Source organism: Sorghum bicolor, chromosome 9, assembly GCF_000003195.3.
Source record: "Sorghum bicolor cultivar BTx623 chromosome 9, Sorghum_bicolor_NCBIv3, whole genome shotgun sequence".
NCBI lineage: Eukaryota > Viridiplantae > Streptophyta > Magnoliopsida > Poales > Poaceae > Sorghum > Sorghum bicolor.
In genome coordinates this window covers 45,863,813-45,886,514 of record NC_012878.2, presented here as the reverse complement: position 1 = coordinate 45,886,514, position 22,702 = coordinate 45,863,813, and the positions used below count along the sequence as shown (strand labels likewise).

Sequence of the window (22,702 nt, the reverse complement as noted above, 5' to 3'; positions counted from 1 at the left end):
TGGGTCTCTGTCTCAGTGTCTGGGTCCTCCTGAGCAGGATCCCTAACCACGAGCCTGACTCTCTGTCCTCCAATCGTCACGGTGCTTGGAGAGGATCCATGGAAAGCCTCTGCCTCAAGTACTGCACGCCTCTGACGTGGCGTAAGATCATCCCCGATCCTCAAAGAACCAGAACGACCACCCCTCTCGGCTGCCTCAGCTGCTGCTGCAACTGCCTCTGCGACCTCTGCATCTCTGTCACTGGCCTTGCGCTTCTTGGTGGCCAGCTTCTTTCCCTTGCCTTTCTCTGCCGCTGAGAAACGACGAGGAGGATCACCTCCACCATCGCCTCCTGGGGAACCTCCTCAGCCGGCTGTCGGTCCACTGACGTTCTTGGTACGAGCCATAGCAAATCAAGCGTCCGACAAGCAACTGACTGGCAAATGAGAACAATGAACTGCAGAGAATTGACAAGATAAGGTCTATATAAGCAATCGTATCAACTAGAGATGAGATAAGCCTATGGATCGCAAGAATAGATAAGATATGGACGCGAACGGCTTACGATCGACAGACGAGACGCAATCCGGAGGAGATATTACGATCAGAAACTGCCGGAGAACGCGAACCTCCTCTTTAAGGTGTTGCAGTGGGTTAACGAAGAAGATCGGAGTCAAAAACCCTTTTTCTAATCCGTTGAGACATTAAGACAATCACCTTAAGGGCAAAGATCAAGGATCTTACCCAAATCTTCAAATCCACTCGAGATGAAACTGCGCGGAGGAGGAGAAGGATGGGGCAAAGTTCTCTGAGCAGATCTGGCCGCGGGGGGCAGGAAGAGATCGCCGGAGGAGGGAGGAACTGCGGCGGCGGCGGCGGTTTCACGGAGTTAGGGCACGGGCGACTCAGGCGATGTCGGCGGAATAGAGAGAGGAACGCCCGCTCGAAGCCCCTGGGCGCGGGTTTTATCCGCCCGCCGCGGGGTCACCGGACGCTCTTAAAGTGGCACCGGACGCGTCCGGTGACCACCGGACTCATGCGCAGAGAGGTTTGCATTTTGGTTTTGCACCGGACGATGGGCACCGGACGCTGGCTTTAGCGTCCGGTGCTTCAGGTCACATCAGGTGAGCACCGGACGCACCACACCGGACGCTCCAAGAACACTGTTCCTGCGTCGGGTGCGTGCAATCTGGCACTCACACCGCACCGGACGCTCAGAGGCAGCGTCCGGTGCATCGTCCGGTGCTCCTCTGAGCACTTTTTGAACTAAGCACCACGTCTGACTTTGACCCAACCAAGTTCCATCTTCAAAAGCACACAACTAAATACAAAATGGAACTGGTATGAGTGACTTCTCTCAAACCCTCAAATTTTACCAAATATTTAGCCATAGGCTTAGTAGATTTTTAAGAAAATAGTTCGAGAAAATCACCAAGGAGCATCGTATGGCCATAAAGCTAGGGGTTTAAATCACAATGAGCTTGGAATGCTCCCCCTAACTATGGACGAACACAGCGGATGCTCAACGAATAACCGAAAAGAAACGGTCAATAATCAAGCATGCATATGATATGAGTTGTAATGCAATACTTGAAGGTAAACTAATGCTTGTCAAGTTTGATCCAAGGTTAAGCTTTTTCACACACTCAAGGGGGTTATCTTAACCATGTTAGACAAGCCCTACATGCAAGTTGAATTTTTAGTTTTAGTATGCATGATATGCAAAGCAAAAGTTATTTACAAGATTCAACACACAACTTTTATCTTTTAGTGAAGTTGGAAAGGTCAAGCACATTAAGTTCATTTCTCAACTTACAAAACCTAGCTTCATCTAGGGGTTTTGTGAAGATATCCGCCAATTGATTTTCCGTTCCCACATTCTCTAGGGATATGTCACCTTTAGCAACGTGATCCCTAAGGAAGTGGTGGCGGATGTCAATATGTTTTGTGCGGGTGTGTTGAACCGGGTTGTTTGCAAGTTTTACGGCACTTTCATTGTCACACAACAAGGGTACTTTGTCTAGTACTATTCCATAGTCTAGCAAAGTTTGTTTCATGTAGAGTATTTGTGCACAACAAGCACCGGCGGCTATGTATTCCGCCTCGGCCGTTGACAAAGCAACACTATTTTGTTTCTTTGACATCCAAGAGACAAGTGATCTACCTAGGAAGTGGCACCCTCCGGATGTGCTTTTTCTATCAATCCGGCACCCGGCATAATCCGAATCGGAATAGCCTACAAGTTGGAATCTTGCACCTTTGGGATACCACAAGCCTAGGCAAGGTGTGTATTTTAGATACCTAAGAATTCTCTTGACCGCAATCAAGTGAGATTCCATAGGCATTGCTTGATATCTAGCACACATACACACACTAAACATTATATCAGGCCTAGATGCGGTGAGGTAGAGTAGACTTCCTATCATGGAGCGATAGAGAGTCTTGTCAATAGGGTTACCTCCCTCATCCAAGTCGAGATGCCCATTTGATGCCATGGGAGTCTTGATTGGCTTGCAATCCATCATCTTGAATCTCTTGAGAAGATCTTGAGTGTACTTCTCTTGAGAGATAAAGACCCCTTCCTTCATTTGCTTGACTTGAAATCCTAGGAAGAAGGATAGCTCGCCAATCATGGACATCTCAAACTCCTTGGACATCAAATCACCAAATTCCTTGCAAAAATCTTCATTAGTAGAGCCAAAAATAATATCATCAACATAAACTTGGCAAATGAAGATTTCCCCATTCATTTTCTTGGTGAAGAGTGTTGTGTCAACTTTCCCAATCTTGAAGCCCTTCTCAATGAGGAAGTCCCTAAGCCTCTCATACCAAGCTCTAGGAGCTTGCTTGAGGCCATAGAGTGCCTTGGACAACCGGTAGACATGCTTGGGGTACCTAGGGTCTTCAAAACCGGGGGGTTGCTCAACATAGACAAGCTCATTAATATAACCATTTAAAAAGGCACTTTTCACATCCATTTGAAATAGTTTGATATTATGACTAGATGAATATGCAAGTAGGATACAGATTGCTTCAAGTCTTGCCACCGGTGCAAAGGTTTCACCGAAGTCAAGACCCTCCACTTGTGAAAAGCCTTTTGCCACAAGTCTTGCCTTGTTGCGCACCACTTTGCCTTGATCATCCTTCTTGTTCCGGAAGACCCACTTTGTTCCAATCACTCTTGCATCTTTGGGTCGCTCTTCAAGTGTCCAAACTTGATTGCGAGAGAAGTTGTTCAACTCCTCTTGCATGGCCATGATCCAGTCCGCATCACGAAGAGCTTCCTCTATAGTCTTTGGTTCATCTTCAAGAGACACAAAAGCGTGATGTTCAATAAACATAGCATGTCTTGAACGAGTAGTTACACCACGTGATGGACTCCCGATGATGAGATCTTGAGAGTGATCTTGGAGGAGATGTGATGTTCTTCTTGGTGCCACTTGAGGGGTTGGTTGGGGAGCATCAACATCTTGTGCTTGTGCCACCGCTTGCTCATGAGTGACTTGAGTGTCTTCATGGGCATCTCTCACATCCTTGTCTTCATCTTGTGGACCTTGTGAGGTGGATGGTGGCTCAATGACTTGCACATCATCATCATCTTCTTTAGGCTTGATGTCTCCCACCGGCATGTTCTTCATGGCATCCCTCAATGGTTCACCACCTACATCATCAAGATTATCACTTGCTCCTTGGGAGCCATTAGTTTCATCAAATTCAACATCAAATGTTTCTTCAACCATGTTTGTGGCATGGTTAAAGACCCTATATGCCTTGGACTTTGATGAATAGCCAACCAAGTAGCCAATGTCACATCTTCTTTGGAACTTTCCCAAGTGTTGGCGCTTCTTGTAGATGTAGCACTTGCACCCAAACACTCTAAAGAATGAGACATCGGGCTTCTTCCCATTGAGCAACTCATATGGTGTCTTTTCTAGGAACTTGTGTGGAAAGAGCCGGTTTGAAGCATAGCATGCCGTGTTGATTGCCTCGGCCCACATCTTCTCCGAAGTGTTGTACTCATCTAGCATTGTTCTTGCCAAGGTGATCAATGTCCGGTTCTTTCTTTCTACAACCCCATTTTGTTGTGGTGTGTATGTTGAGGAGAACTCATGCTTGATTCCCACTTCATCACAATACTCTTCAATGTTGGTGTTGTCAAACTCTTTGCCATTGTCACTTCTGATTTTCTTGATCTTCACATCAAATTGATTTTGGGCATTCTTTGCAAACTTCTTGAATATTGATGCAACTTCGGCCTTGTCTTGCAAGAAGAATGTCCAAGTGTACCGGGAGAAATCATCAACTATGACCAAGCAATATTTGTTGCCTCCAAGACTAGCATATGTGGTTGGTCCAAACAAATCCATGTGAAGTAGCTCAAGCACTCTTGAAGTAGAGAGATAGGCCTTGGTTGGATGAGTGTTTGCAACTTGTTTGCCCGCTTGACATGCACTACAAAGCTTGTCCTTCTCAAATGTCACATCCTTCAAGCCTCTAATCAATTCTTTCTTCATTAACTTCTTGAGTGTGCCCATTCCAACATGTGCTAACCTTCTATGCCACAACCACCCAAGTGAAGTTTTGGTGAATAAGCAAGTCTTGACATCAACTTCATTTGATGAGAAATCAACTACATATAAGTTGTTGTGTCGGAAGCCTTTGAATATCACTTCATTGTCATCTTCCTTGGTCACAATTACTTCCTTCTTCTTGAATAGGCATTCAAATCCAAGATCACAAAGTTGTCCAACCGAGAGCAAGTTGAAACTCAAAGATTGCACATAGAGCACATTGGTGATGGAGTTGTCATTTGAAATAGCAACTTTTCCTAGTCCCTTGACTTTCCCTTTTGAGTTGTCACCAAATGTGATCTTCTCTTGGTTGTCAACATCTTCATCAAGAGAGGTGAACATCCGAGGATCTCTGGTCATATGTTGAGTGCAACCACTATCAATTACCCAATGTGATCCACCGGTCTTGTAGTTCACCTACACACAAGAGATCAAGCTTGAGATTTAGGGACCCATATTTGCTTAGAGCAACTCCAATGGACCTCCTAAGCAGGCCCTCATCCTAAATTATAGGAGTTTAAGAACTCCAGTGGACTTCCTAGTTGGACTCTTATTTTAGGAGAGCTCCCAAATTGTAGTTGGAGGCCCCCAAGAATAGGACCCGCCTCCCTCTCCCCGACGCCACCGCCGGCCGCGGCCACCGCGCCCCGACGCGGTCTCCCTCTCCCCTGACGCCACCGTCGGCCGCGGCCACCGCTGGCAGCGTCACGCCAGTGCGTCACTCCGCCCCCCGAGACTCCAGCACTCGTCGGGCGGGCAGGCCGGCCGGAGCCTCTAGATCGCCGGCACCGGCGCGATGCTCGCTGCCTCCGCCTCGTCCGGTCAGATGGCCGGGCTCTGCGTCCCGAGCCGCTCGCCGATTCCTCCGCTCCTCGCCCGCCGTGGCCGCGGCCGCCTGCTCCCTCGGCGCCCGGCCGCGCTGCTTCCCCGCGCCCGCGACCCGGCCCTCCGCCCCGCCGCCCATGGGACGCCCCGGCTTCGGGAGGCCGAGATGGCGCGGTCCCAGTACAGGCTCGCGTTGGGGATCGGGAGGTTGTTCGCCGTCACCAGGTCGCCGAGGTACACCACGAAGTCTGAGTCAAGTAGAGACAAGCAGAGTTGAGTGGAGTGGGAAGAAATAAAAACGGCAGCAGCTTTACAGATGCATAGGAAGCATCGGTGAGGTGATCGGCATCGGCAGGGACCTGGGTTCTTGGCGTCGAGGACGGCGGCCATGATGCGGTCGGACGCTGCGTCCTGCGTGGGGCCCCAGTCCGTCCACGCGTTCTCGCCGTAATGCAGGTCCGCGAACATGGCCACCTTGAACACTCCCCCCGCCCGAACCGCAGCGGCGGCCGCCCGTGCGCGTGCGCCGTCGCCGGCCGCAGCCCAGCCACCGCGAGCGCTGCGAGCAGTACGGCGGCGGCGGGCGCGAGGCCGCGCCAGCACTTGCGCATCGCGGATTTTCTCGACGGCACGGGGCGGCGTGGTCCTGGGAGCGGCGGGGCGCGAGCGGCGGCGCAACGCGCGGGCGGGGCACGGGCGGCGGCGCAACGCGTGGGCGGGGCACGGGCGGGGCCACCATGGATTTTGGGCTAGAGTTGGACTCCATTTCAGGCCCTTATTGTATGCAGCCCAGCATGCAAATGAAAAAAATAGAGACCCAATTTGCATGCTGGACTGGAGTTGCTCTTAGGGCCCTTGACCTTCTCTACTAGTTGCTTTGGCACCCAAATCTTCTTTGGCCTTTGCTTGTTTGGCGGCCCCATGAAGCTAACCTTGACCTTGCCACACTTGTCTTTCCTTACAATGTAGTGAGCATTGAAGGCAAATGGTCTTGCATGCTTGGGCAAGGGTGGTGGTAGTGGTGCCTTACACTCATGAGCAAAGTGTCCTTCTTGACCACACTCAAAACATCTCTTTGGCTTTGGCTTGCTTGCTTGATCATGAGTGGCTAGAGACTTGATGAGCTTTGTTTGATGAGCCTTGTAGCCAATTCCACTCTTGTCCATCTTCATGACGGTGTTCATAAAAAGCTCACTTTGAAGGTCCTTCCCCTTTGTGAATTTTGCTAACCCCATGGTTAGGTGTTCCTTCTCTTTCTTGAGTTTGTTGTTCTCTTGAGTTAGCTTCTTGATGATTGGGTCATTGTTGCTAGCTAACTCATCCAAGATGAATGTCTCATCTTCTTCTTGTTTATCATACATCAAACCAAGTTTGAGATATTGATTTTCTTCCTTGAGCAACTTGTTCTCATAAGCAAGCTTCTTGTATTGATCAAGTGACTCAATCACATTGGACTTGTGCTTGACTTGTTCTTGTAGCTCTTTCTTGAGCATGACAATTTCATCCTTGAGCTTGATAGTGTCCTCATAACTCTCGGCCACTACCACTTTCTTGCCCTTGCAATCAACACATTTGCTTGTGCTCTCCACAAGTAAGTCATCACAAGATGTGGCTACATCAAGCTTAGCAACATTGTTAGTAGCAACATGTGTTTCATCAATTGCAAGTTCATAAGCAATCTCAAGGTTGTCATAGTTTGCTTTTAGATTTGTTAGCTCTTCTTTCATTGCTCTATATCTAGTGATAAGCTCATCATGAACACTCTCAAGTTTATCATGTTTTTCTTTGAGCTCTTTTAGAGAGAGTTTGAGCTCCTTGAGCTTAGTGGTCATGATCTCATTTTGATCTCTAAGCTCATCACTAGACTTAAGCTTTGCTAGAAGTGTGTCATTTTCAAGTTCAAGCTTTTCATTTTCACTTCTAGTCTTTCTTATGACTTTTGTGTATTTGTTAAGCAATTTTACAAGTTCATCATAAGAAGGTGATTCATACTCACTATCACTCTCACTACTCTCATCCTCACTTTGTACCTTCCGGTCACCCTTAGCCATAAGGCATAGGTGTGTAGAGGATGTAGATGGTGGTGAAGATGATGGTGATGGAGCATCAATGGCAATGGCGGCAACCTTCTCATCATCACTCTCATTGCCGGAGGAGTCACCACTTGAGCTCTCAATGTCGGTGAGCCAATCACCAACAATGTAGGCCTTGCCATTCTTCTTCTTGTAGTGCTCCTTCTTCTTGCCACCTTTCTTCTTGTATTGCTTCTTGTCATTCTTCTCATCATCACTTGAGTCATCTTGTTCTTTGTTCTTCTTCTTGTACTTGTCCTTCTTGGGCTTTGGACATTGATGAGCAAGATGACCAAGCTCACCACAATTGTAGCAATCCATCTCGGAGATGGGCTTCCTCTTGCTACTTGTGAAGAACTTCTTCTTTTTAGAGTCAAAGTTGACTCCATTCTTGTTGAGCTTCTTCAACATCTTTGTGGTTCTTCTCACCAAGAGGGCAATAGATGCATCATCATCACTTGAAGTTGATGACTCAACTTCAATCTTCTTGGCTTTGCCCTTGTGAGAAGCTTTGAGAGCCAAGTCCTTCTTTTCTTTCTTGGCCGACGAGGAGCCATCTTGAGGGTTCATATGCATGTACATCTCATGAGCATTGATCTTCCCCAATATGGTGGTTGGTGTAGCGGTGGAAAGATCGCCTTGATGAAGCACGGTTACTATGTGCCCATATTTCTCAATGGGAAGCACACATAGTATCTTCCTTGCTACATCCGCCGTACTCATTTGTGTAAGCCCAAGTCCATTTAGCTCCTCTACAATGACATTCAAGCGAGAATACATTTCATTAGCATTTTCTTTAGGAAGCATTTCAAATGTATTAAGCTTGTTCATCACTAGGTGATAGCGTTCCTCGCGTTCACTCTTTGTTCCCTCATGGAGTGCACAAAGTTCCTTCCAAAGTTCATTGGCGGTTTTGTGGCTCCGAACGCGGTTGAACACCTCTTTGCAAAGACCTCTAAAGATGTGGTTTTTGGCCTTTGCATTCCACTTCTCGTTTTCTTGCTCTTGTGGAGTAAGAGCGGTGGCTCTTTCCGGAGGGGCAAACCCTTCGGTCGCGGCTTTTAGGCACTTTACATCGCATGCCTCAAGGTATGACTCCATCCGTATTTTCCAATACGGGAAGTCATTCCCATCGAACATGGGTGGCGGTCCATCCCCGTTAGACATCTTTCTCTAGGCGGTGAAGCCTAAGTAATGAGCACTCTGCTCTGATACCAATTGAAAGGATCAAGATGCCCAAGAGGGGGGGTGAATTGGGCTTCTCTAAAAATTTAAGCAACCTATAAGCTCCAATTTCACCCCTTGTGCCTAAAGTGTCCTAGAGAGCTACCGGACAAAAGTTTTGCAACCTAGTTCCAATCCTATTCTAGCAAGGCAATTCTAAGTAAGTAAAGGCACAATGTAAATGCTAGAATGTAAAGGAGTAGTGGAAGAAAATGCTCGGTGATGTTTTGCCGAGGTATCGGAGAGTCGCCACTCTCCACTAGTCCTCGTTGGAGCACCCGCGCAAGGGTCTTGCTCCCCCTTGGTCCGCGCAAGGACCAAGTGCTCTTTATGGGCTGATTCTTCGACACTCCGTCGCGGTGAATCGCCCAAAACCGCTCACAAGCTTGACACGAGCCACCCACAAGAACTCCGGGTGATCTTCGTGCCTCCAATCACCACCAAACCGTCTAGGTGATGGCGATCACCAAGAGTAACATGCAAATAACTCTCACTTGTCCCAAACAAGGCACTAGAGAGTGGTGGATGCACACTTGACTTTTGGAACTCACTAGAGTAGGATTCTCTCAAGAAATCACTCAAAACTCAATCCCCTCTAAGCTCTTGCAACTCTCTTGCTCCACAACAAGGTTCTCTGATGTTCAAATGGGCAAGAGAACTCTCATGGACGTGGTGGAGAAGTATAAATACCATCCACAAAGTCCAAAGGTCGGCCAACCGTTTTCCACTGAAAACGGGGTCACCGGACGCACATTATGTTGCACCGGACGCACTGCACCGAGCGTCCGGTGTGACATAACGGCTACCTGCACTTTCTCTGACAAGTCACCGGACGCTAAACTCTTAGCGTCCAGTGCAGCGTCCGGTGCTCAGGGAAACTTTACATGCTCCCTGCGCATGGGACCGGACGCTACCCGGTGCGTCCGGTGCTAGCGTCCGGTGCTCAGGGGAACGTTGCAAGCTCCCTGGGTAAGGGACCGGACGCTACCCGGTGCGTCCGGTGCTAGCGTCCGGTGCCTAACCCTAAGCACGGCACTGTTCTAACGGCTAAGGACCTGACCGGACGCACTCACAGAGCGTCCGGTGCAGCGTCCGGTGCCCCTTTGGGCACCCAAACTTCGTCGAAACGCGATCGCTTCAACACGAAGTTTGCTCCTCTCGATCTAAGGACTATCTCTGAGCTGCCTAGTGCTAGGTTTACCAAGTGTGCACCACACCTAAACCTAAAGCCTTGCCTAAGTCAAGCTACTAGATCAAAGCCCCTCTTAATAGTACGGTCAAAGGAAAACAAAGTCCTAAACTACTCTAAGTGCCCTTCTTCACCATATGGCACTTAGACCTAGTCTAGTCTCGACGATGTCCATCTATCCTTCAAAAACCGAAACGATTTCCACTATTAAGTAGGCATGTACGTCCCTGTCCATCGAGTACCTATAAACCATGTCCTTACCTATGACTTTGCCTCTGCAAAACACACGTTAGTCATAGTAATCAACAATGTCATTAATCACCGAAATCACTTAGGGGCCTAGATGCTCTTTCAAAGGGCACGACTCAGATTGGGCGAGATGCCATTGAAAACCCTGTCGTTCCTACCTTTCCAAAGAATCCAAGCACCCAAAGAAACCAGCGAGTTGAAGCCCCGTTTAACTTCCTTGTTGAAAGAGCTGCCGACCTGAAGCCACCAATCAAAGAAATCTGTCGAGTTTGGTTGAGGACCTATGTCAGGAAGTCCAAAACGACAGAGCAGTAGGTGCCAGAACTGTCGCGAAGAATTTACACTTCCTGGGGGCCCAGCTGCCCCAAATCAACCTGCAGGGTTCGAACAAGATAACACCATTGAAGAAGGCCCTATACGCTGATTTAGTAGAAAAATCTCCAGAGGCTTCAAATTTTCACTTGTGCTTATCAGTCACTTTAGGTTGCAGAACCACTTCCTGAACCATCTCCCAAATTTTCAAATATTCAGCCAGAACTGCAACAGTGTGGTGCTCTTGGATATCAGAACTGCAACAGTGTTGTTCCGAAGCGCATAGCAACATGTTTACTGTAGCACCACATTATTAAACCATGGACTAATTATGTTTTAAAAAAATATCTCGAAATTAATACTTGCTTTACATGGGATGGGATAGCAGAGCTTTACATGGGCCTTCCCAATACTCTAAATTAGCATACTGCCTCAATGTCGTATCAACACCGGATGTCTGATCAGCGATTGATGGTATCACAGTTGTTAAAAGGACCTGCACAAGAACCGTAGGCCTCATCTAACAGAAGTTGAAGCAGTAGTGGAAGTTTGTGTTGTGGAGAAAAGAGACATCAATACTTGCTTGAGACCACATCAAAGTAGAAAATAAAGAAACCTACAATGTGAAAAGACCGGAAAAGATACTACACTCACCTGCATGCTCGTGTTGTGGGACCAGTGTCTCAGACTCACTCTCATCTACGTGTACCATGATTTTTGGTTGAGACTAACAATGCACTGGTGCTCTAAGAGATAGTAGCAAAATAGATAATTTATCAATATCTTGTTATGGTCAAGTACGAAACTCTTGTAAAGTTCGGGGAGGCCTTTTTTTGGCCTCAATGAAGCTCCACCAGTGTTGTACCTGTAGCTTCTCTCGATTTTGGTGTGATTCTTGACCATCTCTCCGATGTTCGTTGACTGCCTTGGCCATGGACCATGGTGGAGTTTGGTGATGTGACTATGTTATGAAAGTGCAGAGTAACTCAAAGAAACTGATTGAACAGGTATCCTCTATTTCCTTTTTAAAGGAATGGCAGGAGATCTGCAGACTTAGCAACAAAGCAAAGAAGGAAAAAAAATGTCGTGATGTGAAGTAGAGCACCTAGCACAAACACAAAGATACAAAGACACAGTTACATAATTGGGACAATCTCTCTTAGGTCTTGAGCTCCTGCAAGGTACCAAAGCCTCGCCTCATCCTTCATCTCTGAAATGATGCCTTCTGCGTAAGAGCGTGACAATAGTTGAAAATTCTTGAGTTTCTTTCCTTCCACAACTCCCAAGCAACAAGTAGCGACAGTGATTGGACTGCTCTAGTCAGTAGTCTAGAGGACTTGCTCGTTGTCAACCGACAATGTGAGATGGAACCGAGTCCCCATCGATGCTCTGTGTATGGGAAGTTTCCACCCACCCACCCACAAACTAATGGCATTCCAAATCCACTCATCGGTTCTCCTACATACATGTTGGTTTGGCCATCCACAAGTTTGTAGGCGGTTAGCAGTCCAAAGGCAATTTTTGTAGGTTAGCCATGCAAAAAAATTGCATTTAGGAGGAGCTCATGTTTGCCAAATGAGTTCACCAAGCTCAGTTGTGGTGGAACCTTGGAACTATGCTAGATATCGAGGTGTCAGCATTGATAAAATGAGCAGCAACAGTAATATAATCTTCCTTAGCATTATCAGACCATGTATCAGAAGTCCAAACAATAGAACACGCACCAGGAAAAACAACATTTTAAAAGTGATTGTGTTTTTCATTCTATAGCTTAAGCAAGTCTCTAGATATGGTAAATCTAGAGACTCTAACATATTTAGGGTTGTGAGCACGCCAAATATAATCATCCTAGGCCTCTGTGTCAGCTAATGCTAAGGAAGATCAAGTTTGGCAATCAAGCAACATAACTCAGCCTAGCAACATCAGGATTATATTCCTAGTTTCTAAGAGATCCATCAGGGTTAAAATCAAGCCTAGTTTGAACCATAGCAGCATGATCTGCCTTCTTCCTACATGATTTCTGATCCCTAAGCAAATGGCCAGTGCCAACATTAGAATTAGCAAACAACTTAAACTTAGACAATTTGCAAATTCCAGCAACATGGATAGGTTTACTATTCATAGTTTCAAAGACTTTAGTGAAGTTGACAGTAGATAGGGATAGCTTACTAGTGGACAGTGGTAGAAGTGAGTGAGTCATGATTGTTAGGGCCCACAACATCACTACCTGGCGTTGCCTCGAAGTTAATTAGAGCAGCACTACTTCTGAACAAGGCAGCAACATCGTCGCCCACACCGTCGACGTTGTCGAGGGTCAGCCCGCACGCAATGAGGATTTCCATGGTCACCTGAACCTCATCATTTTCTCCCTCTCGGCCTTGTTCTTCAATGATACATGGGGCACCGACATGACCTACAACAAACAAATAAGACAAGAACCAAGATTGGGTTAGGGATCTATGGTTTGGGGGAAATCTAAAGAAGAGATCTAGGGTTTAGGGTTTTGAATTACCTACATAGCTGGATCCAGAGAGGCGGAGGTGAAGACACGTTGCAATAGGAGCACCACTGACAGTGAGTGACAAGATCAATGAGATATCTAGGTTTGGGGAGGGGGAGACGAGAGTAGAGTACAAAAGGACAAGAGTGAGGAGGATGAGGGAAGATCTGCAAGATCCAGCGATGGAGAGATCATCGGAGACGAAGAAGACAATGAGAGGGGTGCAACAGTGGCGTGCTGCGGCTAGAGAGGTTGGGACGAAGATGGATACAAGAGGAGATGTGCAAGAGCCGATGGAGACATCACTGTATATAGGTAGGATATGAGAGAAGCAATGGTAGTGGGAAGGACAACATGAGAGGTGACTTTGGAGAGACACAAGGCGAGAGAGCCAGAAAGGAAGATGAGCATGGAGGATCGAGGCTAGGCCGAGCCAAGCTTGGACCGAGCAAAAATTATGAGTGCATGCTAGTCATATATATAGCCGTGACGGATTATTCTAGCACATGCACATGTGGACATGAGGCTTCACCTGTACTCTCTTTGTCTAAAAGAAATATCATCCTGAGTTTAGTCTAAATCGAACTTTCTTAAAATTTAACTATTATAGAAATAGTAGCAATTTCCAAATATATTTATTGTAAAAGTATATTTCATTGCCCATCTAATGATAGAATCATCAATATTAGTATTTTTATATATTTATTTGAAGTTGACATTATGTTTGAATAATGCTCAAAAGTAAGAGTTACATTTTTTACGGAGGGTACATGCGCGCGCGCGCGCACGCAATGGACAACGCAGTCGTGGCAATCAACTCAGGGTAAGGCTGGAGTCGGCCACGATTGGGCTCCTCACGACGTGATGATGGTCTTGGGACAACCAGCTCAGGGCCCCTTCGGCGAGCTTCTGCTCGCTGCTGGCTCCGGCGGCTGCGCTCACCGTGACCGTGAACGTCTTCCTCTCATTTTCCTTGGTGAACTCCAGCTCCGCCGGCTCCACCTTGACCGTCAGTCCTTTCGGCGCTTCGATCTTGGCGGTGTAGCTCGACTTCGCCGGCCCAACGTTCGTCACCGTCCGGTTCACGGCGAACGCCTCAGCTCGCAGCGGCACCAGTATCGCCGGGTAGTTCAGCTGCGCCCCGGTGATAGGCTCGACCTCAGTGCAGGTCAAGCTGGTGTTTCCGGCTATGGTTTTCAGGGCCGCCTCGCCGAGGAGCCTGCAGATGTAGCCGGCGTAGTCGCGGACGCCGAGGTCGTACACCAGGCCGGGGTCTACGGCCTTCGTCGGGACAACGTGGCCGGCGCCGAGGGCGTAGAAGCTCGCCTTCCGGTGCTCCTCGTCCATGATCTGGTTGCCGTCGTTGTCGACGGCGCTGGACGTGGTCATGATGGCGGACTTGATCGCGGCGGGCGACCAGTCCGGGTGCGCCTTCTTGACGAGCGCCACGATGCCGGTGATGTGCGGCGTCGCCATGGACGTGCCGGAGATGACGTTGAAGCTGTTCGACTCGGGGCCCCCGACGGGCACCTCCGACGGCCACGCCGCGAGGACGTTGAGCCCCGGCGCCATGACGTCGGGCTTCAGCACGCCTGGGCTGGCAACGCTGGGGCCGCGCGACGAGAAGGCTGCCACGATCGGCGCCGGCTTCACGCCGACGACTGTGCTGTTGAACACGATCGTTGCCGTATGGTTGGCCGTGGACGCACCCTTCATGGCGTAGCCCATTATCTTGGTGCCGTCCACCGCGGTCACCTGCGACATGGGGAGGTTGTAGTATTTCTCCAAGACGATGGTGTATCCGAAGTCTGGTTCGTTGACGAACACGACGCCGGCGCCGCCAGCCTCGCGGACCGCCTCGATGGAGCTCATCGGTGGCACCGGTGTCTCGGTGTCGCACAGGACCACCATGCCGGTGATGTTGACGTTGAAGTAGTCGCAGAAGTTGATGCCGTTTGAGTAGTAGAGCGGATACACCTTGGAGCTGAAGTGCTTGTCCTGAGTCAGTGACTCGCCTTGGAACATCTCGCCGTCGCCGAGCCGCACGCTGGCACGGAAGCTCCGGTCCACAGACCCGGCCGCCACGGTCAGTATCCACGGCGCTTCGTTGGACAGCGTGGAGGGCAGAGGGCCACTGTTGCCGCCGGCGCACACGACGAGGACGCCCTTGGACACCGCCGCGAACGCGCCGATGGCGATGGGGTCCTTGTCCAACGGCGTGGAGACGCCGCCGAGGGACACCGAGAGGACGTCGACGCCGTCCTTCACGGCGGCGTCCATCCCGGCCAGCAAGTCGGACTCGAAGCACCCTTGGGCGTCGCAGACCTTGTACACGGCCAGGTGCGCGCCGGGTGCCGTCCCGGCAGCGGTGCCACCGCCGCCAAGGCCGAAGGCCGAGACTCCTTCCACGAACCGGCCGGCCGCAGTGCCGGTGGTGTGCGTGCCGTGGCCGACGTCGTCGGTGGTGGTGTTGTCCACGACGAACGACGCCGCGCCGATGAGCTTGTTGTTGCACCGAACAGGAGGCTGGCAGGCGCCCTTCCACCTGGGCGGCGGCGGCGGCATGCCGTCGTCGCGGAACGAAGGGTGCTTCTCGTCGATCCCGGTGTCCAGAAACCCAATGATGGTGCCCTCGCCGTAGCCGGTGGCGTCCCAGACGCCGCCGTCGGGAGTGAGCCCGAGGAACCCCGGTGTGCGCGTCGTCATGAGCGGCACCCTGCGTTCCGGGAACGCGCGCACGAACCCTGGCTTCCTGGACACGGCCGCGAGCTCGTCGTCGGTCAGCCTAGCGGCGAAGCCGGAGAGCACGCTGGTGTACGAGTGGCGAACGCCGCGGCGGCGGACACCGCCGCCGGAGCTCTGGAGGAACGACTCGTGCCACCGGCGGTGCGCGGCCTCGTCTTCTTCCTGGGTGCTCGCAGGCGGAGGCTCGACCAGGACGATGTAAGTTCGGGCGTTGGCGTGATGCTCGCGGGCGGCGCCGGTGCTCCGCCGCGGTGCCGCGGCGCCGTGAGGGACATAGGCCAGCACGGGGCACGCCGCGGCGACCAATACAAGGGCGTATGCAAGGGGCGAAATCGTGAAGCGACCCATGGTTTGCGAGCACGAATTTGACATAGATAGCGTTTGGCGTTGCTGAAGCTTATTATATATATACTCCGTGGACTGGACGTACAAAATGGTTCATCTTGTCTTCGCCGCATGACTACTATACCATGCATGCACGCATGCGTGATCCCAAGATACAGGGCCAGACCACCCGAGAAACCATGAACATGTCAAATGCATGGTGAGTGCAATGCTTTCTGGACTCATAAAATGCAACAGCATCCGTTCCGCTGCCTTCTGGACTCCTAGTGTGAGATGCGCCACGCCCGAACCTTGGGTTTGTGTTTTTCTTTTTTTGAAACATTTGGGGTTGTGACCATTAATTAGTAATGGGACTTAAGTCTCACAGAAAGCGCGGCGAGGAAGAGTGAGAACATCTTAGATCGTCACCCACCAATTGCACATGAATTCTCTATGATCATTAAGCTGTCAAACTCTTATGGCCAGTCTCAGTAGGACTTCTATATGAGTTTTATCTGCATTTAGTAGGTTGCTATATACTAAGCATTTCCGATGATATGTCAATGTTTTTATAAAAGAGAAGAATTGAGTTTCATGTACATGATGAAATCCTTTTGTCTCGGTTTTCAACTCTAGATGAGCCATGCAATTAAATGTCTATAAAACAATAGAATAAACTCATATAGATGAACTCTTCAAAACTATTAATCAAACTTTTCTAGTTTTGATCAAATATATAAACAAACGCAGTAGTGTCTACAACAATCAATTAGTATTTTGTTAAATTCTTTATGAAATATCCTTAGTGTATTTTATTGAACTTGTTTACTGTAATATATTCTTGTCTAAATCTTTTTAGAATTAATAGGGGAAATCCAGTAGTGTTGAGGCTGCTGTTAACGCTTAATGGTCCATTTTGGAAACTTAATAAAGGACATTTGTTAAGTAGAAAGAATACTAGCAAGGCAAGTCTTAATCAAAGTAATTCCACCCCACATATGATAAAAGTTTGCCTTGGCACCCAACAATTCTCTTGATGATTTTTATCTTCTATTAGAGACTGAATGTCCTCTCACCTAAGTTTATCATAGTGAAGAGATTAAGACAACACCTAGGTATTTAATTTGGAGTGAAATGTATCATAGATTTCTAAATTTTCTAAGTGGTTCATGAGAAGTATAAATTCGGATTCGTGATTAGACATAGAGTGAACTTAAAATGAATCACATCAAAAATTGAAAGACCCAAATGATCACTTTTGGGAGTTCATGAGCCCAAACGAGAATTAAAGAGAAGTTTTAAGGAGCCACGATACATTTCCCTCTTTAATTGGAAAGGATCCAATAGGGCAGTCAAACAATGTTCATATTTGGTCAAAGTTATAGACGTTTTGATTTAGGATTAGGACAAAGCTAAAGTAATCTATACAATTCAGTACTGAGGTAACAACAAATAACCAATAAGAACATCGATCGATGGAAGTACGAAATCGAGATCAGAAGTCTAGCACAATATCTAAAACGGATTAGTACGCAACAATATAGTGCATGCTGGCTGCAGATAAACAGTCCAAGCTTTAAGCAGCAACCACATAAGTTCAAAACAATATCAACTAGCCCAACAAAGCTATATAGCATGACAGAAGTCCAGAAGAGTTCAAATGCACTAGTAATTCGACTTGGGCATATCTAGTATCGCTTATACAGAACAGAAAGCATTGGGTCCACATTGTAATCATGCCCTTTCTTGTCGGAGCAGCACTCAGGGCATTCATAGTGCTCTATTCTCTCCGCTTGAGCTGCTGTTATCCTCACACATTTACCATGAAACCAACGGTCACACACATCACAACAAATCCAGAACCCATTTGCATGGTAGCCGCTGCCACAGCTTGCACAGATGGTTGGCTCAGTACCACAGCCTTCATCCTCATCCTCATTCTGTTCAACAACCAACCAATAACTCATTGCATAAGAAAATTGGACATTACCATATTCCTTTGAAACAAAAAAGCAACATAACATCATACCGCTTTTTCCACACGGCATATGCGTTGATACGTGTCACTAGCAATGAGTGTTTCAAGAACAGTTTGCAGACTGTTCATCCTATCAGATAAACGCTGCCTGCTAAACAAAAATGATCAAATCATTGCTTCTGAAAAAGGTTTCAGGTAGAGCTTTCATAAAAAAATGACAGCAATGCAGGGCAAAATACTAGTAACTGAAATCTGACAGAACAGTTTCAAGAACATAGTTCAACGGTTTTGTAATCGAAAGTGAGACAATAATCCATGTGAATGATGTGGCATAAAAGAATCACTAGGTAAAGAGCTTTCTAAAAACAAGGTGTTTTGAACATAATCATACCAAATAAGCCAACATTTCCATTTTGCTATAAAGGTTTTTTTACTAGGTAAATGTATGATGACCTGGGAAGAAAAGAAGAATTTTGACACGAGGTATGAAAAGTCCATGCAATACTAGCAACACCATTACTATTGATATTAAATTGGTTCCCATATAGAGGAGTACTTGCCAACTTTGGACATTTAATTGTGAAACTGGCTGGAAGACAGCAAGAGTATGTTAAAGGTCTTATGTCCTCACAAAAAAAGCCTAATCCAAATGAAAGAATTGGTGGAAACTGTTTCACCCAAGCAAATCTATTACACATGCGAATAAGGCATCTAGTTAGTTTTTCTTTTATATTAAGGATAGCTAAAAGCCAACATGAAAAAGGTAGAAATTCAATTTGCGTATGCTTACTGCCATAATGTGTAATAATGGAACACGAATAGTAAGATCATCCTGAGAAGAAAATCCAGTTTGTGCTATTGCTAAACTATTATTTGGGTTGTTTTTTTTTAACAATTAGAGACAATTTGCAAAGGCGTGGCAATAACACTGAGCATGTAAGTACTACTTGATCGACAAAATGGTTGTAGTATTTTACAAGAACCGTAGGCATCAAGGATTATACTCCTTTTCGCATGTGCATTTAAACTCAAATGCAAATTATGAGAAAGCAGAAGGCAGGTGCATTCTGTATGCTAAACCTCAATGTCTTCACTTCTCTGATAGTGATCCCACGTATTGAATTTAAACTAAAATCTCTTGACAATATCTAAGCACAGTTAATCCTTCAAAGTATAGGATAATCTTTCAGACTAAAGAAAACAAATGCACACAGAGAGCATGGTAATTAAACTTTCATACTCAAGAAACACATACAGAGCGTGGCAATAACGCTTGACGATATGTTGTGAGGTACTAGCTAAAGAGATGACACATATCTTGGTGAGTTTTCAGAAACTTTTAGTCGACACTAAAATTCTTCTCACCTGCTCATTGGTCCCATACGTGATCTATAAAACAAAATTATTAGAACTGGGGTACACAGAAATAGGATAATACCTTGATCTAGTCTCCAAATTGGCACCAAGGAATGAGGAGATACGAATGAGCCATGCGTCACAGTGCATGGCGATGTGTCTGAGCCATTTTATGCGTTTCATGTTGCCCCTCACTAGTTTGATGCCGAGCATCATTGGCTCAGGCTGCCCCAGCGGCATGAACTTCTGTGGCCGCACCTCCCAACTCACATCACTATTGCCATACAGATACAGGGTCTCTGATGTACCTAGAAGCCAAACAACAAAGTAGAATCCATTCACTTGGTCACACGATCTCAAGCATTTGAGAAATAAGAAATGTTCGAGCGAGGTCCCACAAACAGTCACCCACCTTGGTTGCACTTGCGAGAGAACGCCTTCTCATCTGCACAGTACACAATGTTTAGTTTGAATGTTTGATAGTGACACAGCTAAGATTTGGGACATAGGTTGACTGTTGACATGAGATTATCTACAAATGACAGCACCAAGTATGCAGCAGCGCAGTAAAAATGGAATAGCACAATCACATAATGTTCTAGTAGTAGTTGAGGTAGAAAGGTAGTCAACACAACGAAGTAATTGCAGAGAATTACAGGAATTTCGCATTTTCATTCCGAACTTGTAAGAAAGCGTCAAGTTTGAGAAATGCAGTCAAACAAACAATGATCAGCTGTGTTTCTTTTTTATAATCCAACTGTGCTCTTCAGCTTGTTGAGAAATTCCTTTCTTTTCCCCGTTCATGTGGAAATAAACCTCAACGCACCAGGTTGCAGTCTGTTAGAAGCAGATTGCAGATGACCAAGTTTGTAATGCCGTAAATAAAGCGTAAAAACAACTTTATAATACTGATACTTGTTCGATCAGCACGCATGACGCATGAAAGAAACAAAAGGCCATAAAGTTCATCACTTTACCGTGAGTGAACAAACCAAAGCGAAGTTTAAATGCAGAAAAAGAGAGAAAAAAAATCAGCACTCGTTTGTGGGGATCGACCGATCGAGGAACTGCTTCGGTGTATAGATCCACGAGGGGCAAGATCGCAAGAATAGGAAGAACGGCGAGGGCAGGGTGCTTGTAGACCTGAGGTGAGGGCGCGGACCAAGGCGGCGCGGCGGCAAGCGAAGTCCCTGAAGATCCACTCCGCGGTGTACGACGGCGGGCAGAACGCCGCCGCCGCGGGCGCTCCCGTGGCCTTGCCGTGCAGGAGCGGCTCGGCTGGTAGCGGCGAGCATGGAGCGCTGGTGAGCAGGGGCGGCGGAGGAGAACCCGTAGCCTGGCCGTGCAGAGGATGGTCCGGTAGCGCCGAGCGTGGAGAGCTCGCGAGCAGGGGCGGGGGAGAGTCCATGCTAGCCGGTAGACGCCAGCAGCGTCGAGCAGCAGGCCTGCGCAGGCAGCGGATACGAGACCGACGCGTCCACTCCTGTAGACAGGAAATGGCAGGGGAAGTGGGTTGGGGTGTGACGGCCTCACGGGAAAAATGCTGCCACGTTGGGTCAAGTCATCTCCGGTTTCGTTGTGTGAACGCTGCTGCTGCTGCTTCTTCTTCTTCTTCTTTTTTGCTTTTACTCCATTCGTAATACGAAGAAATCAAACATTTTTAATTTTAATCAAGTATTATAGAAAATAATATCAATATTTATATATTTTTAAATAAATTTATTATGAATATTCTATTATCAATCCAATAGTACTTATTATACATCATAAGTATGAGTTTTTTATATATATATTTGGTCAAAATTAGAAAAAGTTTGACACCTCAAGAAACGAGGTATGCATTTATTTTGATATAGAGGAGTACTTCTCTTTTACTGTACTCCCTCCATCCATTTATCGGGGGCGTCTTTGGGTGCGATGCGATGACCAAGGAAAGGAGGCGCATGCAGGATTTCCCTTAATTAGCCGTTTCCATTTACTCCGCCGATGTATTACCGAGCAACTATAGTTCACTAAGAGCATCTCCAACAGTTATGCAATTAGACTTTGCATTCTTGAAATTTGCCAAAAATCTTTAAAATCGCTCTCTAATAGTTTTACATTTGACTTATGCATTTTTGCAAACTTGGCATTTTTGCATAGGCACAATGGCTTGGCAATTTTGATATCTCGAGAATCTTGGACTCCTTGTCGTGCCCGTAGTCCCCATATCGCGGTAGTTTCCCGCGAGATGACTCACTACCAAAATGGTGGAGTTCTCCTAGTATTTTTAGTTAGTAATAAAACACTACCACTAGTCAAACACTAGGGAATCCTCACTAGGAGGCATTTACTAGGGAAAGTTTATAATGCTAAAACACTAGGAGAACCCCACGTTAGTAGGAGAAATTGAAAAATCTGGTTGTGACTCCTCTCCGCGCGCGACTCTTTTCTTTTCCCCGCGCGCCGCCTCCTTTTTTCGCGCGCCGCCTCCATTCTTCGTGCGGGGACGAAGGAGATCCATCGCTACCTCCTGTTCTTGCAGCGACGCGAGGCTAGGAGATCCATCGCCGCCTCCTCTCCTTCCTTCACGCGACACTACGCCAGCTAGGAGATCCATCGCCGACTCGTTTTGTTGCAGCAACGCGAGGCTAGGAAACCTTGGGACTTGGATGCCGCGGTGCACCCTGGGACTGTTGCCTCGATCAGATCTCGACGACCTAGACCAAGCGGTGACGTGGACTTGCGGGATGAACACGGCCGCGCGACGCGTGAGAGAATTGGTGGCGACGGATGAAGGAATTGCGCGCGACGGGCGAAAGAATTGCGCACGAAAAAGAAAGCGCCCGCGCGACGCGCGAGAGAATTTCTCGCGAAGATGAAAGATTCCCGGACAAAAATAGTTGGGTCCACTATTTTGGAAAATGCCAAGTAAAAAATGCCAAACACTTGGAGATGAACTTATTTTTCCTTTGGCAAAACGTTTAGGGACTTGGCAAACTCCAATAAATGGTAAATTCCAATTTCATAACTATTGGAGATGCTCTAACCCCGTCCCATACTCTGTTAGCGCGCATGCCTAGCTTTCCTTTCCACCGCGCGAAATCTTCTCCCTTTCCTTTTCACCATGCCTGGCATCGCGCGCAATTCTCTTCCTTCCTTATTCACCGCGCGAAGTTTTCATCCTTTCCTTTTCAACATGCACAGAACGCGCTCAAATTTCTCTTCTTTTCTTTTTCTTCTTCGCGGCAACCAAATTTCAAACGCAAATTTCGCGACAGACATCTCACTTAGCCTTGCACGGTCTATATATAGGATCACTGAATGCTTCCATCACTCTCTACCTCTCATTCATGCTGTACTACAACCATGCGTGGGGTACAGATCGATTTGAACCAA

At 47.5% G+C, this 22,702-nt stretch overlaps 2 protein-coding genes across 3 annotated transcripts; both read right to left on the bottom strand.

Moving 5' to 3' along the window:
- On the bottom strand, positions 13,570–16,014 carry LOC8062722 (subtilisin-like protease SBT1.7). Its single transcript, XM_002439639.2, has one exon. The coding sequence runs from the start codon at positions 16,012–16,014 to the stop codon at positions 13,735–13,737; it is 2,280 nt and encodes a 759-aa protein (XP_002439684.1). The 3' UTR covers positions 13,570–13,734.
- Positions 17,486–20,988, bottom strand: LOC8077911 (PHD finger protein ALFIN-LIKE 2). Of its 2 annotated transcripts, none has more exons than XM_021447250.1 (5): positions 20,468–20,988; positions 19,737–19,769; positions 19,407–19,632; positions 18,020–18,119; positions 17,486–17,930 (listed from the first exon to the last, which is right to left on the bottom strand). In XM_021447250.1, the coding sequence occupies exons 1-5, from the start codon at positions 20,730–20,732 to the stop codon at positions 17,679–17,681; spliced, it is 876 nt and encodes a 291-aa protein (XP_021302925.1). In that variant the 5' UTR covers positions 20,733–20,988; the 3' UTR covers positions 17,486–17,678. The 2 variants fall into 2 exon arrangements, with proteins under 2 accessions (XP_021302925.1, XP_021302926.1); XM_021447251.1 differs by having other exon boundaries at positions 18,020–18,116; positions 20,468–20,986.